A 17940-nucleotide genomic window follows, 5' to 3' on the forward strand; every position below is an offset into this window, starting at 1 on the left:
ATATCTATTATGACGTATTTTATTTTTACAGCATAATTAAAATGAGAGATTTTGATCAGATGATGATGAATCGTCATTTGAATCTTCGGATTTCTGGTTATCTGGTGAGCTTCGATCGCCGCAAGCATCTTGTGATTGTGGAGTGGTATCTAAAGTTTCGTCCTGTTCGTCTTCGCCATCTGCTTCCATTTCAAATATCCTTACTTTTCTGTGGCTCTTAGACAACACCACAGCAACTTTTCGACCTACAGACACAGCAATTCGAAAACCATCCATCTTTTCAAGAATTTTATAGACACCTTCATCCAACAGTGGAGAAATATTTATCCTTGAAATGCTGTCAGTGAAAATGCAAGTTTTGCATTTGATATGAAACTCCATTGAATGATCTATTGCATTTTTGAGAGGTAGCTGAATAAATACAGTATTGTCTTCATTATGAGGATGAGTAGTAAGTACAGAAAGGTAATCTGGAGAATAAAACTGTAGGTCTAAGACCGACATGTGACGTTCATCTGCATTCTCATCCTGTAAAAGCTTGGAAGTGAAGTAGTACTTAACAGCTGAAGAATTACAAGCTTTTTCTTTAATGTCTGCTGCCACAAAGCGAATACCTTCCTCACTACTTGTGTGGACAAATGCTGTCAAAAATCTTTGATGCCGCGAGTCAAATATTTGAGTCAGCCTTAAGCTCTCTTCAGAATGAACAGTGACTTTATCTTCATAACATTTTATATTAAACAATATAGAGAAATTTCTGCCAATGTCTTTATCTGTGACATCAAACACCTTATAAATAGCATCTTTTAAAAATCTCTGCTGTTGTACTAAAGAAAATCTTCTAAACTCTGACATATTGAATATTGTTTCACTTTCTTTCAATATGCAAGTATTGGCCCTTAGGAACTTGTACCAAGGATTATCTTCGTCATCGGGCAATATTGTCAAATCTTGGTCTTGAAGATATTGTCCTAGTCTCTCCAAGTTGAACTTAACAGTTTTATCAGGGCTTTCACTACCACTACCACTGCCTTCTGTTGTTTGAACATTGTCGAAGTTATACAAGAACTCAGCAATGTGAGTGAGTTCCTGCTGTGTAATCTTGACAATGTCACTGCTCGGCATCAGTTCGTCCAGTAACCTGACAATGGCTACAAATAGCCATCTAAAGAATCCTTTATAGTTGCGCATTGATGAGTCAATAACCTGTTGCAGTTCCAAACACTTATTGAGAAATGCACAACATGCTTTGATTGCTTCAGTCACAGCACTCTCTTCAATACCCAGAATCTGAAACAAATGGAACAATATTTGAACCTTGTTCTTCAAAAAGACATCTTATTATATCAGGATTTGAACACTACCTTAAATCTATCAGGTATTCTGGTAATCCCTCTTATTTCAGAAAGATAATATGTTAGGCTATGTCCGACAATATTCAGTTGTTTTAAAACCAATCTCTGAATGGTTGAATAGCTTAATTCAACTGAACTTCCAAACTTCTTCAAACCTTTTGCTGTTAAATCTTGTAAAAGGAATATCTCTAGTTCATCTGATGGTACACCTGCAAATATAAAGGGGTTTTATTTCAATTCAAACCAAACTTAACTCTTATTTAATGGATTCATATTGAACACATACCTAGCATAAGAAGCTCCAACAAGTCAGCCGAAACCCCACCTTCAGGTACAGAAGCTGCATAATTAGCCATTTTATTATCCATTTCCAGTAAAATATGTTCCCAAGCCTCAGTTATTGAAATCATAGTTTGATCCAAATACGACATCAACTGCAACACTTGACCATGCTTATTTGCCACTAGGAACATTTCCTCTGCATATGCTGAGAGCACACTTGTGTTTATTAATGCTACAAAAACGGTCATGGATGATCTATCTTGGTAGAAAACTTGCATCATGCTAAAGTCATCTGATAAACAAATATCAAGAACTCTGTACTCTCCACACTCATCTTTAGCAACTTGTGCAAGATGGATGGTCCCATATGGATATCTTCCAAAAATGCTCATGTAGACATAGCCAGTCCCATAGCCAACTACAAGCATATTCAGCTGTGTGGGTTCTGGTACTTCTTTGAAATCTTTTATATTATCATCCGAATCCTGTTTTTGGAATCCATTGCTAAAAGATGGAGGCTTTTGTAGGAATATTGATGTGTCTTCCTGGAATGTTTAAAAATTCATACATTTACATTACCCTCTCTTTAGGAGCCCTATGCATAGTGAAAGATATACTGAGAGGCTATATTATAATCCCCCAACAAGAGCCATAAAACCTAGATTTGTGTATGTTTTTATAGATGTATCAAACTTTCCAAAACTGAAAAAAGTATGTACATAAACATTATATTCAGTGGCATTTTCCAAAGCACCCTCACGAACAGCCCATGTGATGCAAGTAATGCCATATGTCTTGGCATCCTCAAACTCTTCTGACATCTCCAACTCCAGATCTAATTTTTCCAGCACTTCCTTATCTTCAATGTCGACTATGTACACAATACCTGTGCTGTAACCAATGGCCAAGGCCTGTAATCATAAAAAAAAATATGAATGAGACAATAATAATTTGCAAACAATGGCAAAGCATGTTACAGTCATATCAGTGTCTACCAGTTTAGGGAATCACTACCAAAGTGTGGTAACATCAAATGACATAAATAATTTAATGTAAAATTAAATTTATTTCTGGGATTAAATGTACGACTTGTATACACTTGGTGCACAAGTCATATGGAAAGAGTTTAAAAAAATGATTGGCAAGTCTATAAAAAATTAAAGCACAAGATAAAGTTTAACAATATTTCAACTTCTAGTGACACTTGTGATAGTCTTTTATATAAGAAATGTAAATAAAATATCGTAGCAGGCAGTCATAAAAGGAAGCTACTGTCGAAGCAGAGATTAAGACATGTGGAACTGTGAAATAAATAGACTGCCTGCTGCAAATGTACTAGCTCTAACTTTATATAATAAAATTAATTTTAGTAAAATAGAAATAATATCGTACCTTACCATCAGGTCGCCATGCCATGGCGCGAACACTAGTACAATCTTTTGGAGGAGAAAAATTCCACACCTTTTGCCAGTTCAGCCTGTGTATTTGAACTTCACCTACAACAAGATAAATACACATTTTTACAATCTATAACCCACTTAATTATAGAAAAATACCTGCACAAAAAATATTGAATTATCTAAAGCAATTTTTTGTAAACAACACATTAAATGCTTACCTTTGAAATTACTTATCGCCAGTAAATCGAGTTTATTACTCCAAACCATTAGATCTACTTGATTTGCAACATGCCTCTCCTCTATCTGCCTCATTCTGCAGTGATTCATTTTCACGATTTTATTTATGTTATAGTAAAAAACGTGTAATTTCCGTCATTACTATCTATAAACTTGACACAAAACTATGATTTTTAACGGAGGTCGGAGCCAGCGTTGCCAATGCCAATTGTTCAAAATCCCCAAAAACCACGGTTAAAATTCCTAAATTTAAATGAGAGCAAAGTTCGTATTTCACACATCTCGAGTTTTCATTATTTATTACAAATACATCGCTTAATAATAAAATAAAGAATTAAGAAACTCAAAATGTAACCATCTATTACGTTTGCTGTGAATGTAAACAGAATGTAAGATACAAAACTAATTATACATATAATCTCAGTACAGAGTACTAAAAAAACCGACCTAAAAAGTACGTGGAATGGAATGGCAAATAGATGTAATTTGTCAAGTTTTATTGCAATTGGTTACCGGAAAGTGCGCAAACCCGGATTCATATGTGTTATGTATGTATTCATATGTATGTATGACATACATACAAAAAAACATACAGTCGAATTGAGAACCTCCTCCTTTTTTTGAACTCGGTGAAAAATTAGATGACTTTAAATCGTTTATTTATTTTAAATTAGATTCAACATTAATGAGTCTGAAAAAAAATCATTTTTCTTTGCCTTACAAAATTAAATAAATTGATTATTTGTTGTGCATTTGGTGACACTCAGTTAATATTAGAAATAATCAATGAGTTTCGACCTATATTTAATATTTAAAGTTGACAAGTGGTAAGTTGTGGTGTGGAAGTACCAACTGCACGGCTTTGTTTATCAATAGCTGATTTCGTTTTGCTTCATACCGAGGACCGGCCTAAGCGGGAGAAAGAATCACGAACTCAATACGTACCGATAGTAATTTTACAATTCAAAACCAAGTGCTCTGATAATAATTCTATTTAAGCTGCTTGTTAATAATGCGAGGGATGTGCGATGTTGAAAAACACATCGATATAGTTCATCACAGTAACGATCAAATTACCGATGCATCAGCAATTGATTGTTTAAACAAAATGATAAAATGTTAGAATCCACGTTTTTCCCACTTAGCGCCAATCTCCACAAACTCCCCAATCTAGTTGAAATTCCCCGCAATTTGGGAAATTCCGCACAAACTGGCAACGCTGGTCGGAGCACAACCATTTTTTTATTACAAGTGTTGTTTTGGCTTGGATGCAAGTCCTTTGAGCCATGTCTTTTTTAATAATGATCGGTATCCTCATTTTAAATATTTTCCATTGTGGTTCTGCAACATTATGTTTTCACTTTCTCTTAAATAACTTAGTTCTCTTGTTTGGGCTTACTAAATAGTCTTATAAGCAGCGGGAGTCAATATTTATGTTTTCACATCACATTATTGGCACTTTGAACAAAAGTTTGAATTCGTTATTATTGAAATTTTTAGGATAAACTCATTTATAACTTGGTGTAAAATAAGGAATATAGCTCTAAGTTTCTTCATCACTATTTCATCCTTCGTACTTTTTTCATAATATACTTAAAATAAAATTAATCTTGGTAAAAACTGTACTTGTAACTTTAAAGCCCCGCCATTTTTTCTGTCCGCACAAGCACAACAATCACTTCACAGCTCCTGGAGATGGGAAACCATGCTTATTTTTTTAACGGAGAACATTATACGAGATGCCTCAAGAAAGGACCCTATACTCAAACAGGTTTCACATTACATTAAGACCGGTTGGTGTGAAAATATTTACTCAGATGACTTAAAGGCTACGCTCGGTAGCGCACAGAATTGTCAATTGAAAATAAGATTTTATTGTGGCAAGGTCGAATAGCAATACCACACATAATACAATACTATACTAGTAATACCGTAATACCGACCACGCTGAGAAGGGCCACCTTGATATACCTGCATACCGGATACCTGGGCACATCCGCAATGAGAGCGCTAGCGCGTTTTTATGTATGGTGGCCGTCCATAGACGAAGATATTGAGGAGTACATCAAACGTTGTCGCAAATGTCAAGAGAACCGGCCCAATAATTCTGAATTCCCTTTATACTCATGGTCAGTTCCTGATAACCCATGGGAGAAACTACACATCGATGTTGCGAGCCCATTCGAGGGAAAGTACTGGTTTCTCCTAACAGACGCACTCTCCAAACGGATCGAAATTAAGCCCATGAACCAAATAACCACATCTAAACTGTGCGAAGAGTTAAATTCCATATTCACTACCTTCAGTTTCCCTCAATTCTTTGTCTTTGACAATGGGCCACGGTTCACTTCCCGGGAATTTCAAGACTATTGTAGAGACAAAGGTATGACACACATCAAATCGTCCCCGTACTATACCCGGACAAACGGCTTAGCCGAACGCCTGGTCCGCACTTTCAAGTCCAGAATTTCGTCAAGTGCAAATGATCACCTTACCCTGAAAAGACGACTAGAAAATTTCCTTTTTTCTTACCGCATAACTCCTCATTCCACCACCGGCAAGAGCTCAGGACAAATAATGTTCGGGCGTCAGCTGCATTGTATTCTCAATAATGCACGTCCTAATTCTAAAAAGGCCCTGCAGCACAGACAGACACAAGCCAACATAAATTCAGACAGTCTAAGACCATCTTTTAAATCAGGGGAAAGCGTGTTTGTCCGCGCCCGGGATGGGACACGATAGGAACCTGCTACCATAGCGAGGCGTACACATAGATATTCGTACACTGTAGACGCTGCCGATGGGGTAGAAAAGAGATATCATGCTGATCATGTACGTTTCCGGTTACCCGATCCTATCAACCCAGTTTCTACTGGTGGCTCTCAGCTACCATCGTCTATATCTAATCGACAGCCGGAGCCTTCTTACCGAACTTCGCAACAACCATCCGAATCGTCAAGTTGGTCACTTGTCATACCACTCGAGACTCGCCTCATATGAACACTAGTGTGGTGGAACCCGTTACAAGTTCATCGGGAACGCAGAACTCAGCTGCCACCCAACTACGGGCATGCAGTGCCACTACATATTCGCCACATGCCACGACTTCCAGGCAGGGAGCACCAAGGCGCAGTGAGCGCACTATCAGATAGCCGCGGCGGCTCATTGAGGAGATGTTGTAACTTGTAGGGATGAACGAATGTTATATACTATGAATAATCTATGGTTGATGTTGACTTTGTCAACGTTCTGACTGTAAAATTATACATACTTGTACTATGTTAGTATTTGTCTATTTCAGGAGTTTTGAAGACATCTTAAGTGCGTTTATAAATAGCATCGGAGATATACCGTCACCGTGGCGTACGCCTCCTAGTATTGGAATAATCCTTGAACTGTGCTGATGGTGTACATGAAGCACAATATAAAACATAAAACGTAAAAATCGTAATGTGTATAAAATCTTTAATTTTTAAAAACCATTAGAGATATTACAATACTGTGGGCTTTTTATAGGCCATGACCTCCATAGCATCCCCGTCCCAGCTTGACGTCGACTTAATAGACACCCTGTGTAGTATAACTACTCTCGGTGGAAGTAATAGTGGTTCTGCGCTGGGTTCCAAGCCACTCTGACGTCAAGGGTAATGAATGAGTCAGCGGATGAACTGGCAAAGGCTGAAATGAGGTAACCTTTATTTCATCCGAATCTTTTATAGCATAGAACAATAAATAAAGTAGAAGTGGTTAGTTAGCGTCTGACGCGATTAGGTCTTGAAAGACCTACTTCAGCTCAGTCCGCCATTTTCGCTTTGTATGGTATTATGGGTGAGTCATTCTTTCGCGCAAATTCTCTAAAATCGCTGAAAAATGCTTTATTGTGCTGTTTTGGAACGCAAAAATGATAGCCGCACCAAAATATTACCCGTAGAGTAGTAGTATTTTATATCATCGATCGGTAAGTCTTATTTTAATATTTTTTTTCCGCTTGTCGAATTGATTCAGATGTTAGTCATTCGTCGTAGTCCAGCTACTGGCCGCAAGATGGAAGCACGTGGAATAAAATTCAGTGACGTCACAGATCGAAATTTAAAATTTGAGCGCCGTTACAACCTGTAGAATTGTATTTTTCAACATAGGCGCTTCAAGCAAATCGGTGGTTGCCAAGGTTTCGCTCGCTGCGCTCAGGTAGGTAGCTCCGTTAATTTTATTTTATAATAATAATAATAATAATAAATAATTTATTTGGCATCCAAGGCCCACTTTTTAGTAAAATACAGACATTTTTAAACTTATGATTATTGTTAGTAGACAAAACATAAAACATAAAAACACATTACGTCGCTCGAGGCACCGCCGATTACCCCATCACCTCACCAGAACCTGGACGAAATGACGCATCGAGCTTAGCCACAAACGTTTTTAGGATGCTGTTAGGACTAGAACGCAGTCTAGAAAGTAGTGACGCCGTCTTTTTTCGCATCACAGCAAAAACGTCGCCTACTCCCGCTTGAGCAAACATCGACGATGCGCTACAATATCGCGGTAGTCCCAACAGCATCCTGAAACCGTTATTTATTGAACGCGCAGGGCGTAGAGTGCCCTCTGCGTATAGTTAACCCACAGAACACCCGTGTAGAAGGATTGACAATACGCCTTGAATAAAGTTATTTTGGCTTCCTCACTACAGCGGGCGAATCTATGTGCCAACATATTACATCTGACAGCCAACACCCTACGTTCACGATCAATGTCAGTTTGGTCTCTAAGATCCTCCGCCAAGTAATGTCTTATATATTTAAATCTGCTTACCCTCTTTAGCGCCACCTCATTTATATTAATTTTAGGTTCATAAGACATCACTCTATCGGGGATCCCAAAGACCGGGAGTCGTGAGTTGTGTCAAGAGTGAGTTTATACTCACTCTTGACACAAACCGAAGGAGCTCCGCAAATGAGTCCGCCGTTGGACCCAGCAGCGCCATATCGTCGACATAACTGATGTTATTTACTCTGATGTCCAACAGGCTTACTGCTGAGTCCAACGATCAGCTCGTCTACGTACAGGTTAAAGAACTTTGGCGAGGTCAAACCCCCCAGTCTCACCCCACACTCCACCCTGTACGCATCCGAGAAAGCCCCTCCGCATCTTACATTATTTTGCTGGTTCGTGTACCAGCACTTTAGCACACTTATCATGTCCGTGTGTACGCCTGCCTTCTCGAGCTTGTCCCAGAGAATGTTATAACTACCAAGTCAAAAGCTTTAGAGAGATCAAGAAAACAGGCGTACACCGCTGTGCGTCTCTCCGTGTAGTATCGGACAGTCTGCTTAAGACATAATATGGCGCTTTCTGTGGAAACCCCTGGCCTAAAGCCGAACTGAGCGTCGTGCAGGTCCAAATATTTGTCCAGCAGACTGTCCAATACCTTAGCAACACACAACCCTTTTTTTTTGACGCGGGGGAAATCTTTATGGATACCCCTGAGCCCAGGGAGACTCAGGGGTTATGTGGGGACTCTCCCTCCAGACTGGAGGGCCTATCCCACTAAAACCCCCCGGGTTTCCCTCTCGTCGGTTGAGTCGGCGCCGTGGGATCAGTGAACATTCACCACGACGCCGCCCGGCCGCCCTAGCTTACGCCAGGGCTCCCGCGCCAACGGAGGGGCGAGTCGGTTGTCCTCCGACCCGCCCCCCAGACGAGTGAGGCCGTGCAATGCAGGCTCCGGAGTCCCTGTCCATAGCCCGCTGGTCTCACTAGGGGATCAGGCGAGCAGCGACCTGCCTTCGCCTTCTCCCCGTACGTCTGCGCCGGAGCGGGTGCGCGTCCGGCGCGTCCTCGCGCACCCGCTCCGCGGCCTCCTTTTGCGACATAACCTCTGCGCAAAAGGATGCCACCGCCTCCCAGGACTCCTCGCTATCGAGCATGGCGGCAACCACGCTCGGCAGCGAGAGGTCCTGCCCTACAGTCTCCGTCAGAGTGCGGCGCTGCTCATCCCACCGGCTACACACCTCTAGGGTGTGCTGCGCGGTGTCATCCGCAGCGCCGTACTCGTAGCAACACACAACTAGCACAACTGTGGCCAGCTATATCGGATGGAAATTTTCATGAGTGGCAATATTCCCCGTTATATTTTTAACTACTGGCACTTAAGCTTAAGCATTTCAGGCGGCAAATGAGAATGCCTAATACACAGACCGAAGAACATAGCCAACACTCTGGGCAAAATTTAATTGTTCTGGTAATTAAAGATTGACAATTAATTAATTGTCAATTGCGAAACAGCAATTAACGATTGATCAATTGTTAGTTGTGAGAACCGCAATTAACAATTAGTTAATTATTAATTCCGCTTCTCGCAACTACAATTAACAATTAATCAATTTTCAATCTTTTCATTAACAATTAACAATTAAAACTGACAATTATGATAAATTTAGAGGACATATGGGGGTGGTTTATGGGGTGAGTTAGGATTTGGATTGGGGGGTTAGGGGTGAGTTAGGGGGTGGGTCAGGAGGTGGGTTAGAGGGTGGGTTAGGGGGGGGTCATGGGTGAGTTAGGGGTGGGTCGTAGGTGAGTAGGTGGGTGAGCGGATGAGTGGGTGGGTGAGTAGGTGGGTGAGCGGGTGTGTGGGTGGGTTGGGTTAGGGGTGGGTCACTCACCCCTGACCGGCCCCCGAACCGACCCCCTAACCGAACCCCTAACGCACCCCTGACCCACCCCCTAACCCATATTCGTAATGACATTTTTAATCGATACCTTCGGTTTTAATTGTTAGTTTCAATTGTTTCTTAGAACAACTAAAAAAATTAATTACAATTAAAATCAATTCAATCGAAGTCAATTGCAATCAATTAAATCAATTGCGACACGTCGCAATTGCAATCAATTAAATCAATTGCGACGTGTCGCAATTGATTTAATTGATTGCAATATATAATTGATATCAATATATATTTAATTGATTGCAATATCAATTGCGACACGTCGCATTGATTTCATTGCAATTGAAAAATTTTATGTCTCCCTCAGTGTTGCAACCTGACACATTTGTAGGCAAACTCGGCTTAACGTTCAGTTTATTGGTCAACTTCCAAAACTGAACGAAGTTCTTGGAGGCTCTATGCGCTGCTATCATATCCATTCTGATCTGTTCCTCATTTTTCTGACACCACTTTAGCCTGCCTCGGAAGATTCTTTGACTTTCACGCATTTCATGCCAAACTGTATAGGTTTAATTGAGTCATCATGCTCTATAGTGGAATAATAATAAAGTGTACGATTAGAAAAGAAATTAGAAAGAAACGAAATTTATGATGTATTATAATAATAGGTACTTAGAATGTTTTGTATAACCTACGTACTGTATTATGACTATGACTTTCAATCAAGTGAATAAATGCTGCGATTTGTGATTTCCTTTTAGATTAATCTGTAATTTTCAATCTGCAGGGTTACTAAAATTTGAAAAAAACGCTTGCACATTTGAACTTACCTTACTACCAAATACAGATCTAAAAAGTGTCATATCAAATACTACAACAAAAACTTAAGTTTATTTTTGGTAAATTTATTGTTTTATTAACAGTCATGGAAGAAAAGTTGTTCTTTAAGGTGTAATATATTATAACACTGTATATAATGTTTATATACATTACATAATATAATATTAATTAAAATAAACAAATTTACAGAGCTCAGTTTATGTCAGAATCAATTCTGCCTACTTAATTTATATGCATATGTTAATATGCACCTTACAAAACAATTCAATTGGTAGTCACAGGTATATGAGATGACAGAGAATAATAAAATATGTTATGTAAACAAGTCAATCAACTGAAACTACAATCAATGTTGAATAAAAAATAATTTTATTATTTATGTAGGTACTATATACAATAACGTAAAAAATAATTTAAAAAAATTAAACTTTTCTACCTAGATTCGTAGTTCATTAGACAATCCAAATAATTCATTAAATGCTTGAATGAGACCATGTTCATCCAAATATTTAGAAAATCCACTCATATCCGCATGCTTATTTAAGCGAGATGCATTTTGAAAATGTAATTCCTCAAATTTAAAGAACTTTTGTTGATTTTTTTGTTCTGAAGGTTCAAATACTTCAGTTTTTCTTATACCAATTTTCTTCCAAGACATTGATTTTATATCTTTCCACCATTCATTACAATCACTGTCCATTCCTTCTATACAAATTATACCAGGTTTACCAGGTAAACAAAAGCCAGTTAGTTTTAAATCTTTGGCTTTTTTTACTATTTCTTCTCTTTTCCTTTTATTGTATATGTGATGGGATAAAATCCAATACCTTACAAATTTGTATTCTTCTACCGTTGCTCCTTCGTCAACTTGTGACATGTCATCATGCACTGTATTAGTAGTGTCAATACAAATATTTTCCTGGAGCCAAGATATTACAGTATACAAGCAAACATCAGCCTGGTAATTGCTTTTCATGTGTTCAGATAAATCAGTATTTAAACTTTTTTCTTGCTGGCGATTTAATTGATTACATCGCACATAAATATCAGGCTCCTCCTTTGGATACAAGCTTGGCAAATTCACACAGATTTCCAATTTCAATTCATTTATTAAGAGGTTTATCACAAAATCTAGGTGATTAGGAATATAATCTGTTTTATTATCTAAGAAATCTTGAATATCCTGTAAGACTTTGTTGTCAGTTAGAACAATATCTTCTGGATTTGGATACATGGACTTTAACAACTCTAGTTCATTAATTTGCTGTTCAAGACAATAAAAAATTGTGTCTCTAAATGAATTTTCCGGGCTAGAAGTCATTTTTACTTTGGTTCATATGAAAAATCATAAAAATTGCACTTGCTGTTGTTGCAATGTGATCCAAATGTAAACCCGTATTCTCACATATTTACATTATATAGGTTTAATTTACCTCAAATAATCCAAGTAGTTTGACATATATATGCAACGCGTAATTCCGATTCCGATCTAATCGGAAAAGTATACTTTACTTTGGCCAGTCCGAACTCTGTTTAGTTTGGCATGTATGTATGTTAATTAAGATAAAAAGTTTACTCTCCGTCAAAGTCCAAGCTAGCTTCCTAATCAGTGAGCATATTGTTTAAAAGTATTTAATATCATTGTTCCTACTATATCTTTTTTGTCTATCAGATATCTTCTTCTTCTTTTAAATGTTATGGCTCCATCGAAATAATCAATGATTTTGCCAATGTCAAGTAAAAATAACTACGTACGGTAGTTTAATATTATTATAAAAATTATACAAAAAAATGGCGATTTCGCCAATGTCCTGTGAGTATTATAATCAGATATCAAGCAAGATAACAAGTCATTGTTGCTCTTAGACTATGGAAACTATTGTTGCTTGATCAGAATGACATTGACAGATCGGCAAAAATTCAGACGACGAAAATTTGTAGTAGCAAAAATACATCTTTTACAAGCTTTTACGTTACCGTTCTTATACTTAAACCATTGAAATTCGTAAATCATTGCAAAATCAATTTTAGCATTCAATTACACTGACAAATATTATTAATATTTATGAAAATAAATAATTAATATAATTTGTTAGTGTTGTGAATTTTTTATTTATTTATTTAGGCTTTGGCAAAGCCATCAGCCTAGACATGAAGTTTAATTATGTTTCTGTAAATATGGCCGCCACAAAGAGGATATGCAATTTGAGGCGGCGTGTTTAGATTGACTCGGGATTCCTTAAATCGGGCCGATACGGGTATTTTAGTTCGAGATTCGTATAATTTCGCGTTTTAATCTTCGATTAAGGCACAATAGCACTATCATAATCCACTTTGATCTAGATTTTACAAAATAATTGAAAGTCAAAATAAAAACGACACTTTTCCCTCCACAAGGCCCAGAGCGAATCCCGGTACGATAAAGTCTATTCTCAAGGATAGAAATGGGCGTTTAAACGAAAAGCACTTAAAAAGTCTGCTTCTTAAAATAAGCATATAAGAACGGTTTTCATTTTAAGCGTAAGCGTTATCACTGGACAGCTCAACAATTTCATTTTTTACAACGTGCCTAAGTTTCAAATAATAAGCGCCATCTAGGTTTCCTAAAGAAATTAATTCAACATAACGTTGCAAGCTTTTTTAAACATAAAGTCTATGCACTTAAACGTTTTCTAACTGGTTTTGTAAGCTTCAAACTAAAAAGCGTTTAACTGAAAAAGCGTTTAAAAAGCACGCTTTTTTAAAAAAGCATAAGGCTTACACGTTTAGAAAAATAGGCAGTTTTTCCCATCTACTCATGGCAAAAAAAATAGTGATGGGTCACATCGAAAACATAAAGTCGAAACGGCATACTTTCACAGATTACAATAATACAATGTGTTGATTTGCATTCTCGCCATATTTACAGAGGTCATTCTATATCCGGAACTGAACCCAAATCACTAAAAAAATAAATAAAAAAAAAGATCCTAAATTTTTATTTAATTGCGGTAACCAAGCTTGATCCAAAGGTCATTGACTTGCACTACACGTGACACAGGTACCGGCAACCATTTGTAGAATGGTCCAATGCGCAGTATGCGCAGAAAATATGCATTTTAGTTCTATTTGGCGGCAGGGTACGAGTAGAGACGGGGGGTGAATCGTATCGAGCGCGTGATTGGTAGATCATCAGTCCACCTTGCGTACTGCGTCTGCGTTCATCGCGCATATATTCTAGTTTCTCACGAAATTCAACGTGGTTTGTGTGTGATGTAAACAAGAGTTAGTGCAAAAATAACCGCTACCATGTGCATTACCATAAAATGTGTTCTTATGGCATGATGTGAAACATTTAGTTAACGCAGATTCCGAGTGTCGAAAAATTGCGGGCAAAAATCGTCTTTGGTTTCTTTCTGCTTTTTCTGTTGTGAAGAATGTGCTAAGTTGAAACGAAACTTTGCATATTTGTGGCTGGCTCCGACACGGAGCCTGCCACCAGCTGTGGAGCTAGGTACTTCTAACACTACTTTCATGTAACCTAAAGTTGGTAAGTACCAAACCTAAATTACAATAAATCTTTTTTCAGTCAACTTTTCTAACTCATGTAAATAATTAGTAAATTATAACAATACTAATACATAAACATGATTTAAAAATGGGTAAATAAGCGAACGAGAAAGATTCCGTATCGCTCGGTGAAGCGAGTGGCGGGGTCACTGTCCTCTGCGGTGAGTACACTTGCGGGACAATTTTTCAAAACTTTACTCGATACAATTAGCCAGAATATTGAACAGAATATTTTTAAAATATTTTTAGATGATTTAGCATTACTTATATTATTAATTTTTTAAATATGGCGAGAATGCAAATCAACACCCTGTATAACCTTGTAACCAGTGTGTTTATAAACTATTTTTATAAGTCTCACTTTTAAGTGGATACATTTTGTTTAAGCAAGTACATAAAATTAAAGTAAAAGTAACACTAAATTAGTGAGAAATTACCAGAGAAACAATTATTTTCTCAAAAATTTATTTATTTTACGACAACGTACATACAAAGGTTACTTCACACAAACTAATAAGAGATACTACGTATTACTTCATTAGACTGCATTTGATAGAGATGAGGTATATCGATAAAAAGTTTTCGATGATTTATAATGAATGATTTATATTTATAATGAATAAATACATAGTGCGTATTGTACATGAGTTTAACCTATTAAGTAATTAGTGATATGATATTAATGTTCTTAATCTACATTATGAGTCTCAAATTTATTAAAATATCAATTGAAATGGCATTTGAATTAAGTTGGGTGTTTTATGCCTTGAATGCAATACAAAACTCTTCATACATCTATACAACGTTTTCGAGAGGCAGGAGAGGTCCATTATTTTGTTTCACTTCCAATTACCGCATTTGACGGTTGAGGACAATCTTTTTTAGTCTTTTCAGCATGGCTAAACAACAGTCACATTAAACAAAATAAACTAAAAGTCAAGAAATAAAAACAATAACAAAAGCAAATAACTTTAACAGAAACCACAACAGGGAATATAAAAAATACATGGCACATACATACAAGGTGTCAACACTCGTAATAAATTAAATTGACACTATGGACACATCTCAAGATCAACGTCAAAATAATTCTTAAACAATTTCATAGATTTATAACCCTATAATTGGTTGTAAGTGCAATTATTATAGTTCACATACTGCTGGCGATGGCTATTGAATCCTAAACAAAAGCTTCATTTACATTTAATTTACTTTTTCTTCGGTACCTACTCCTTTGAAATATCGGATCAGATATCAAAAATAAAATAAACATTTATACTCAATTCAAGGGAATTAATTATTTTAAAAACTCAAATCCGTAATATTATACAAGGCTGTATAAGAAAGAACCTTTGCTTCAAAAATCAATTAAACTAAAAATCTATCGACTTTACCTTATCCCTATGACAAACGTCAAATGAAGTGTCACACGGTCTCCGAAAAATGGCGGGTTTTTGAAGTTACGAGTACAGTTTTTACAACGATTATATTTTTATTTTTATTATATTATGAGGAAAAAAACGAAGAAAGAAATAGTGATGAAGAAAGTTAGAACTATATTCCTCATTTTAAACCAAATTACAAAAGACTATCCTGAAAATTCTACTAATTACGAATTCAAAGGTTTTATTCAAAGTAATAGAAGATAATGTAATCCAAGTGAAAGTTAACCATAATTATTGACCCCCGCCGCTTAAAAGACTATTCGAATAAGCCAAATAAGTGAACTAAGTCATTTAAGAGAAAGTGAAAACATAAAATATTAGAATTAGAACTACAATGGAAAGTATTACTAAGGATCTCGATAAATAAATGAAGACATGGCGCAAAGGATTTGTATCCAAGCCAAAAGTATATATAAAAAAGTGTCACAGGGAAAAAATGGCGGGCTTTTAAAGTCACAAGTACAGTTTTTACAAAGATAAATTTTATTTTAAGTATATTATGAAGAAAGTATATACCTACGAAGAAAGAAATAAGGTAAATTTCCCAGTGGTTGACGCTTTTAGACGGAAAATCACGTATTTTGCCAAAAGTACTTAATTATAAGTCATACTGACTACCTAGGTATGTTAACATATTAAACGGTTTGTCATTTATCTTCTAGGAACTATAAAATTTAAAATAATCATAGGCATTATTAATACATTCCAGTTTTCCGCTACCTCTAAAATTGTACCAGTGTATGACAGGCAAAATTTCTAATGTCCATATAGTTGACTATGACACCGTGAGATCGGAGTACCAGTATTTGACACAACGTTATGTTAAGATTTCATAGTTATTTAACTGCATTCATTGACTTACAAATAAATGGACGACGGGTCTAATACAAAAACCACGAAAAAAATGTCCCAAGTCAACCTATTCGAAATTTAAATTGTAATGTCATCGCAGTATCGCGCTGTCAGTCGAACAAATAAAGACTAAAGCGGAGTTTGGCGCTCTGTATACGATTTTAGCGCCTTACAAGTGCGGACACTTTTTAGCGCGGACCCGACGTCCATATAATTGTAAGTCAATGACTGCATTAATAATTTGATAACAATAAATTTAAAAAATAAGAAAAACCATAATAAATCGAGATGGTTTTATTACAATTAGTAAATACTTACTTTTGTAGTCAAGGTAAGTATTTAAGTGCGCGCAAAAAACATACAAAATGGAAACTAGGAATAGAAAATATACGGATGTCACTAAAGACTAAATCTATGGATGTCACAGAAAGGCGTAGTTATATTAAAGGAACCAAAATAATGTGTACTTCATCTAGAGTCTGTGCAAAATTTCAAAAAAAAAGTGCTTGAACATTTAAGGAAAAGTAACCCTTACGATTCCTAAATTCTTCACCTACTGTATGACCTAAAAGAAACCATGGTTAATACAGGATGAATTTTTAGTCATCGTCCAAACTTTGATATTATGATCTTTAGTGAAAATATAACATGCGCAAATTTTCCTAAAATACAAGACATAAAAGACTAACATAAAAGAGCTCTCAATACTACTGGTGGTGGACAAAAACCACCATCGCCAACTGATGAGACAGAAAAATTATAGACATCTGTTCTACTGATTCCATCATTGACGAAAATGTTTTTGATAGCGATGGATTTTTTAAGACTAATGTAAATTGCTTCTCTCACTTCCGCCCACATTGCACGAAGTAAGTTTCGTTATTTATTAGCTCATGTCTTTTGCAGTTGGGGGATAATAAAAAACAGAAAGAAGAAAAAGAAATGTTGCAAGAAATATGTGATGATGAGGTATTACTACATCTATTATTTATTAGAAATAGACTACTAAATATATTATTTAAGTAGGTACTAGAGCATTTGAATGAGGTATATTGTAACTAAGTATAATTCTAACTACAAATATTATTGCATATTGCATGATTTAAACGTGGTTTTAATAAATAACATTTCTTTAAACTATCATTTCAGGACTCAGTTGAACACATAGACAGACCAGCAGTTATTGAAGAAGTATTTATTACTGAAATAAATGACGAGAAGGTAATTGCAGTTAGAATATTTTTAGCTACAGATTTTATCTAAGCATTTAAAACAATAATTTCTAATATTCCTTAGGTGGTCAGCACTACAC

At 36.4% G+C, this 17940-nt stretch overlaps 2 protein-coding genes and 1 pseudogene across 2 annotated transcripts; all 3 read right to left on the reverse strand.

The window, feature by feature from the left end:
* Positions 1–12: 12 nt before the first annotated feature.
* LOC113235342 (anaphase-promoting complex subunit 4) lies at positions 13–3349 on the reverse strand. Its single transcript, XM_026471022.1, has 6 exons — positions 3256–3349; positions 3030–3133; positions 2357–2548; positions 1642–2182; positions 1365–1564; positions 13–1290 (listed from the first exon to the last, which is right to left on the reverse strand). Exons 1-6 carry the CDS (start codon positions 3347–3349, stop codon positions 37–39), a joined length of 2385 nt encoding a protein of 794 aa, XP_026326807.1. The 3' UTR covers positions 13–36.
* Positions 3350–7634: 4285 nt separating this feature from the next.
* Positions 7635–8472, reverse strand: LOC113235343 (annotated as a pseudogene).
* Positions 8473–11218: 2746 nt separating this feature from the next.
* Positions 11219–12274, reverse strand: LOC113235345 (RWD domain-containing protein 2B). The gene has a single exon (XM_026471023.1). It carries the CDS (start codon positions 12101–12103, stop codon positions 11219–11221), a length of 885 nt encoding a protein of 294 aa, XP_026326808.1. The 5' UTR covers positions 12104–12274.
* Between the last annotated feature and the right edge of the window lie 5666 nt (positions 12275–17940).

Source organism: Hyposmocoma kahamanoa, unplaced genomic scaffold (genome assembly GCF_003589595.1).
Source record: "Hyposmocoma kahamanoa isolate Upper Pololo Valley unplaced genomic scaffold, ASM358959v1 87, whole genome shotgun sequence".
Taxonomy (NCBI): Eukaryota; Metazoa; Arthropoda; class Insecta; order Lepidoptera; family Cosmopterigidae; genus Hyposmocoma; species Hyposmocoma kahamanoa.

Excerpts from the sequence above, each read along its gene's own strand:
- LOC113235342 (XM_026471022.1), bottom strand. The coding sequence starts at position 3,349 with ATGAGGCAGATAGAGGAGAGGCATGTTGCAAATCAAGTAGATCTAATG. Across the intron at positions 3,134-3,255 it reads GGCGATAAGTAATTTCAAAG|GTGAAGTTCAAATACACAGG; the intron begins GTAAGCATTTAA and ends ATCTTGTTGTAG. Across the intron at positions 1,565-1,641 it reads GTTGGAGCTTCTTATGCTAG|GTGTACCATCAGATGAACTA; the intron begins GTATGTGTTCAA and ends TTATATTTGCAG.
- LOC113235345 (XM_026471023.1), bottom strand. The coding sequence starts at position 12,103 with ATGACTTCTAGCCCGGAAAATTCATTTAGAGACACAATTTTTTATTGT.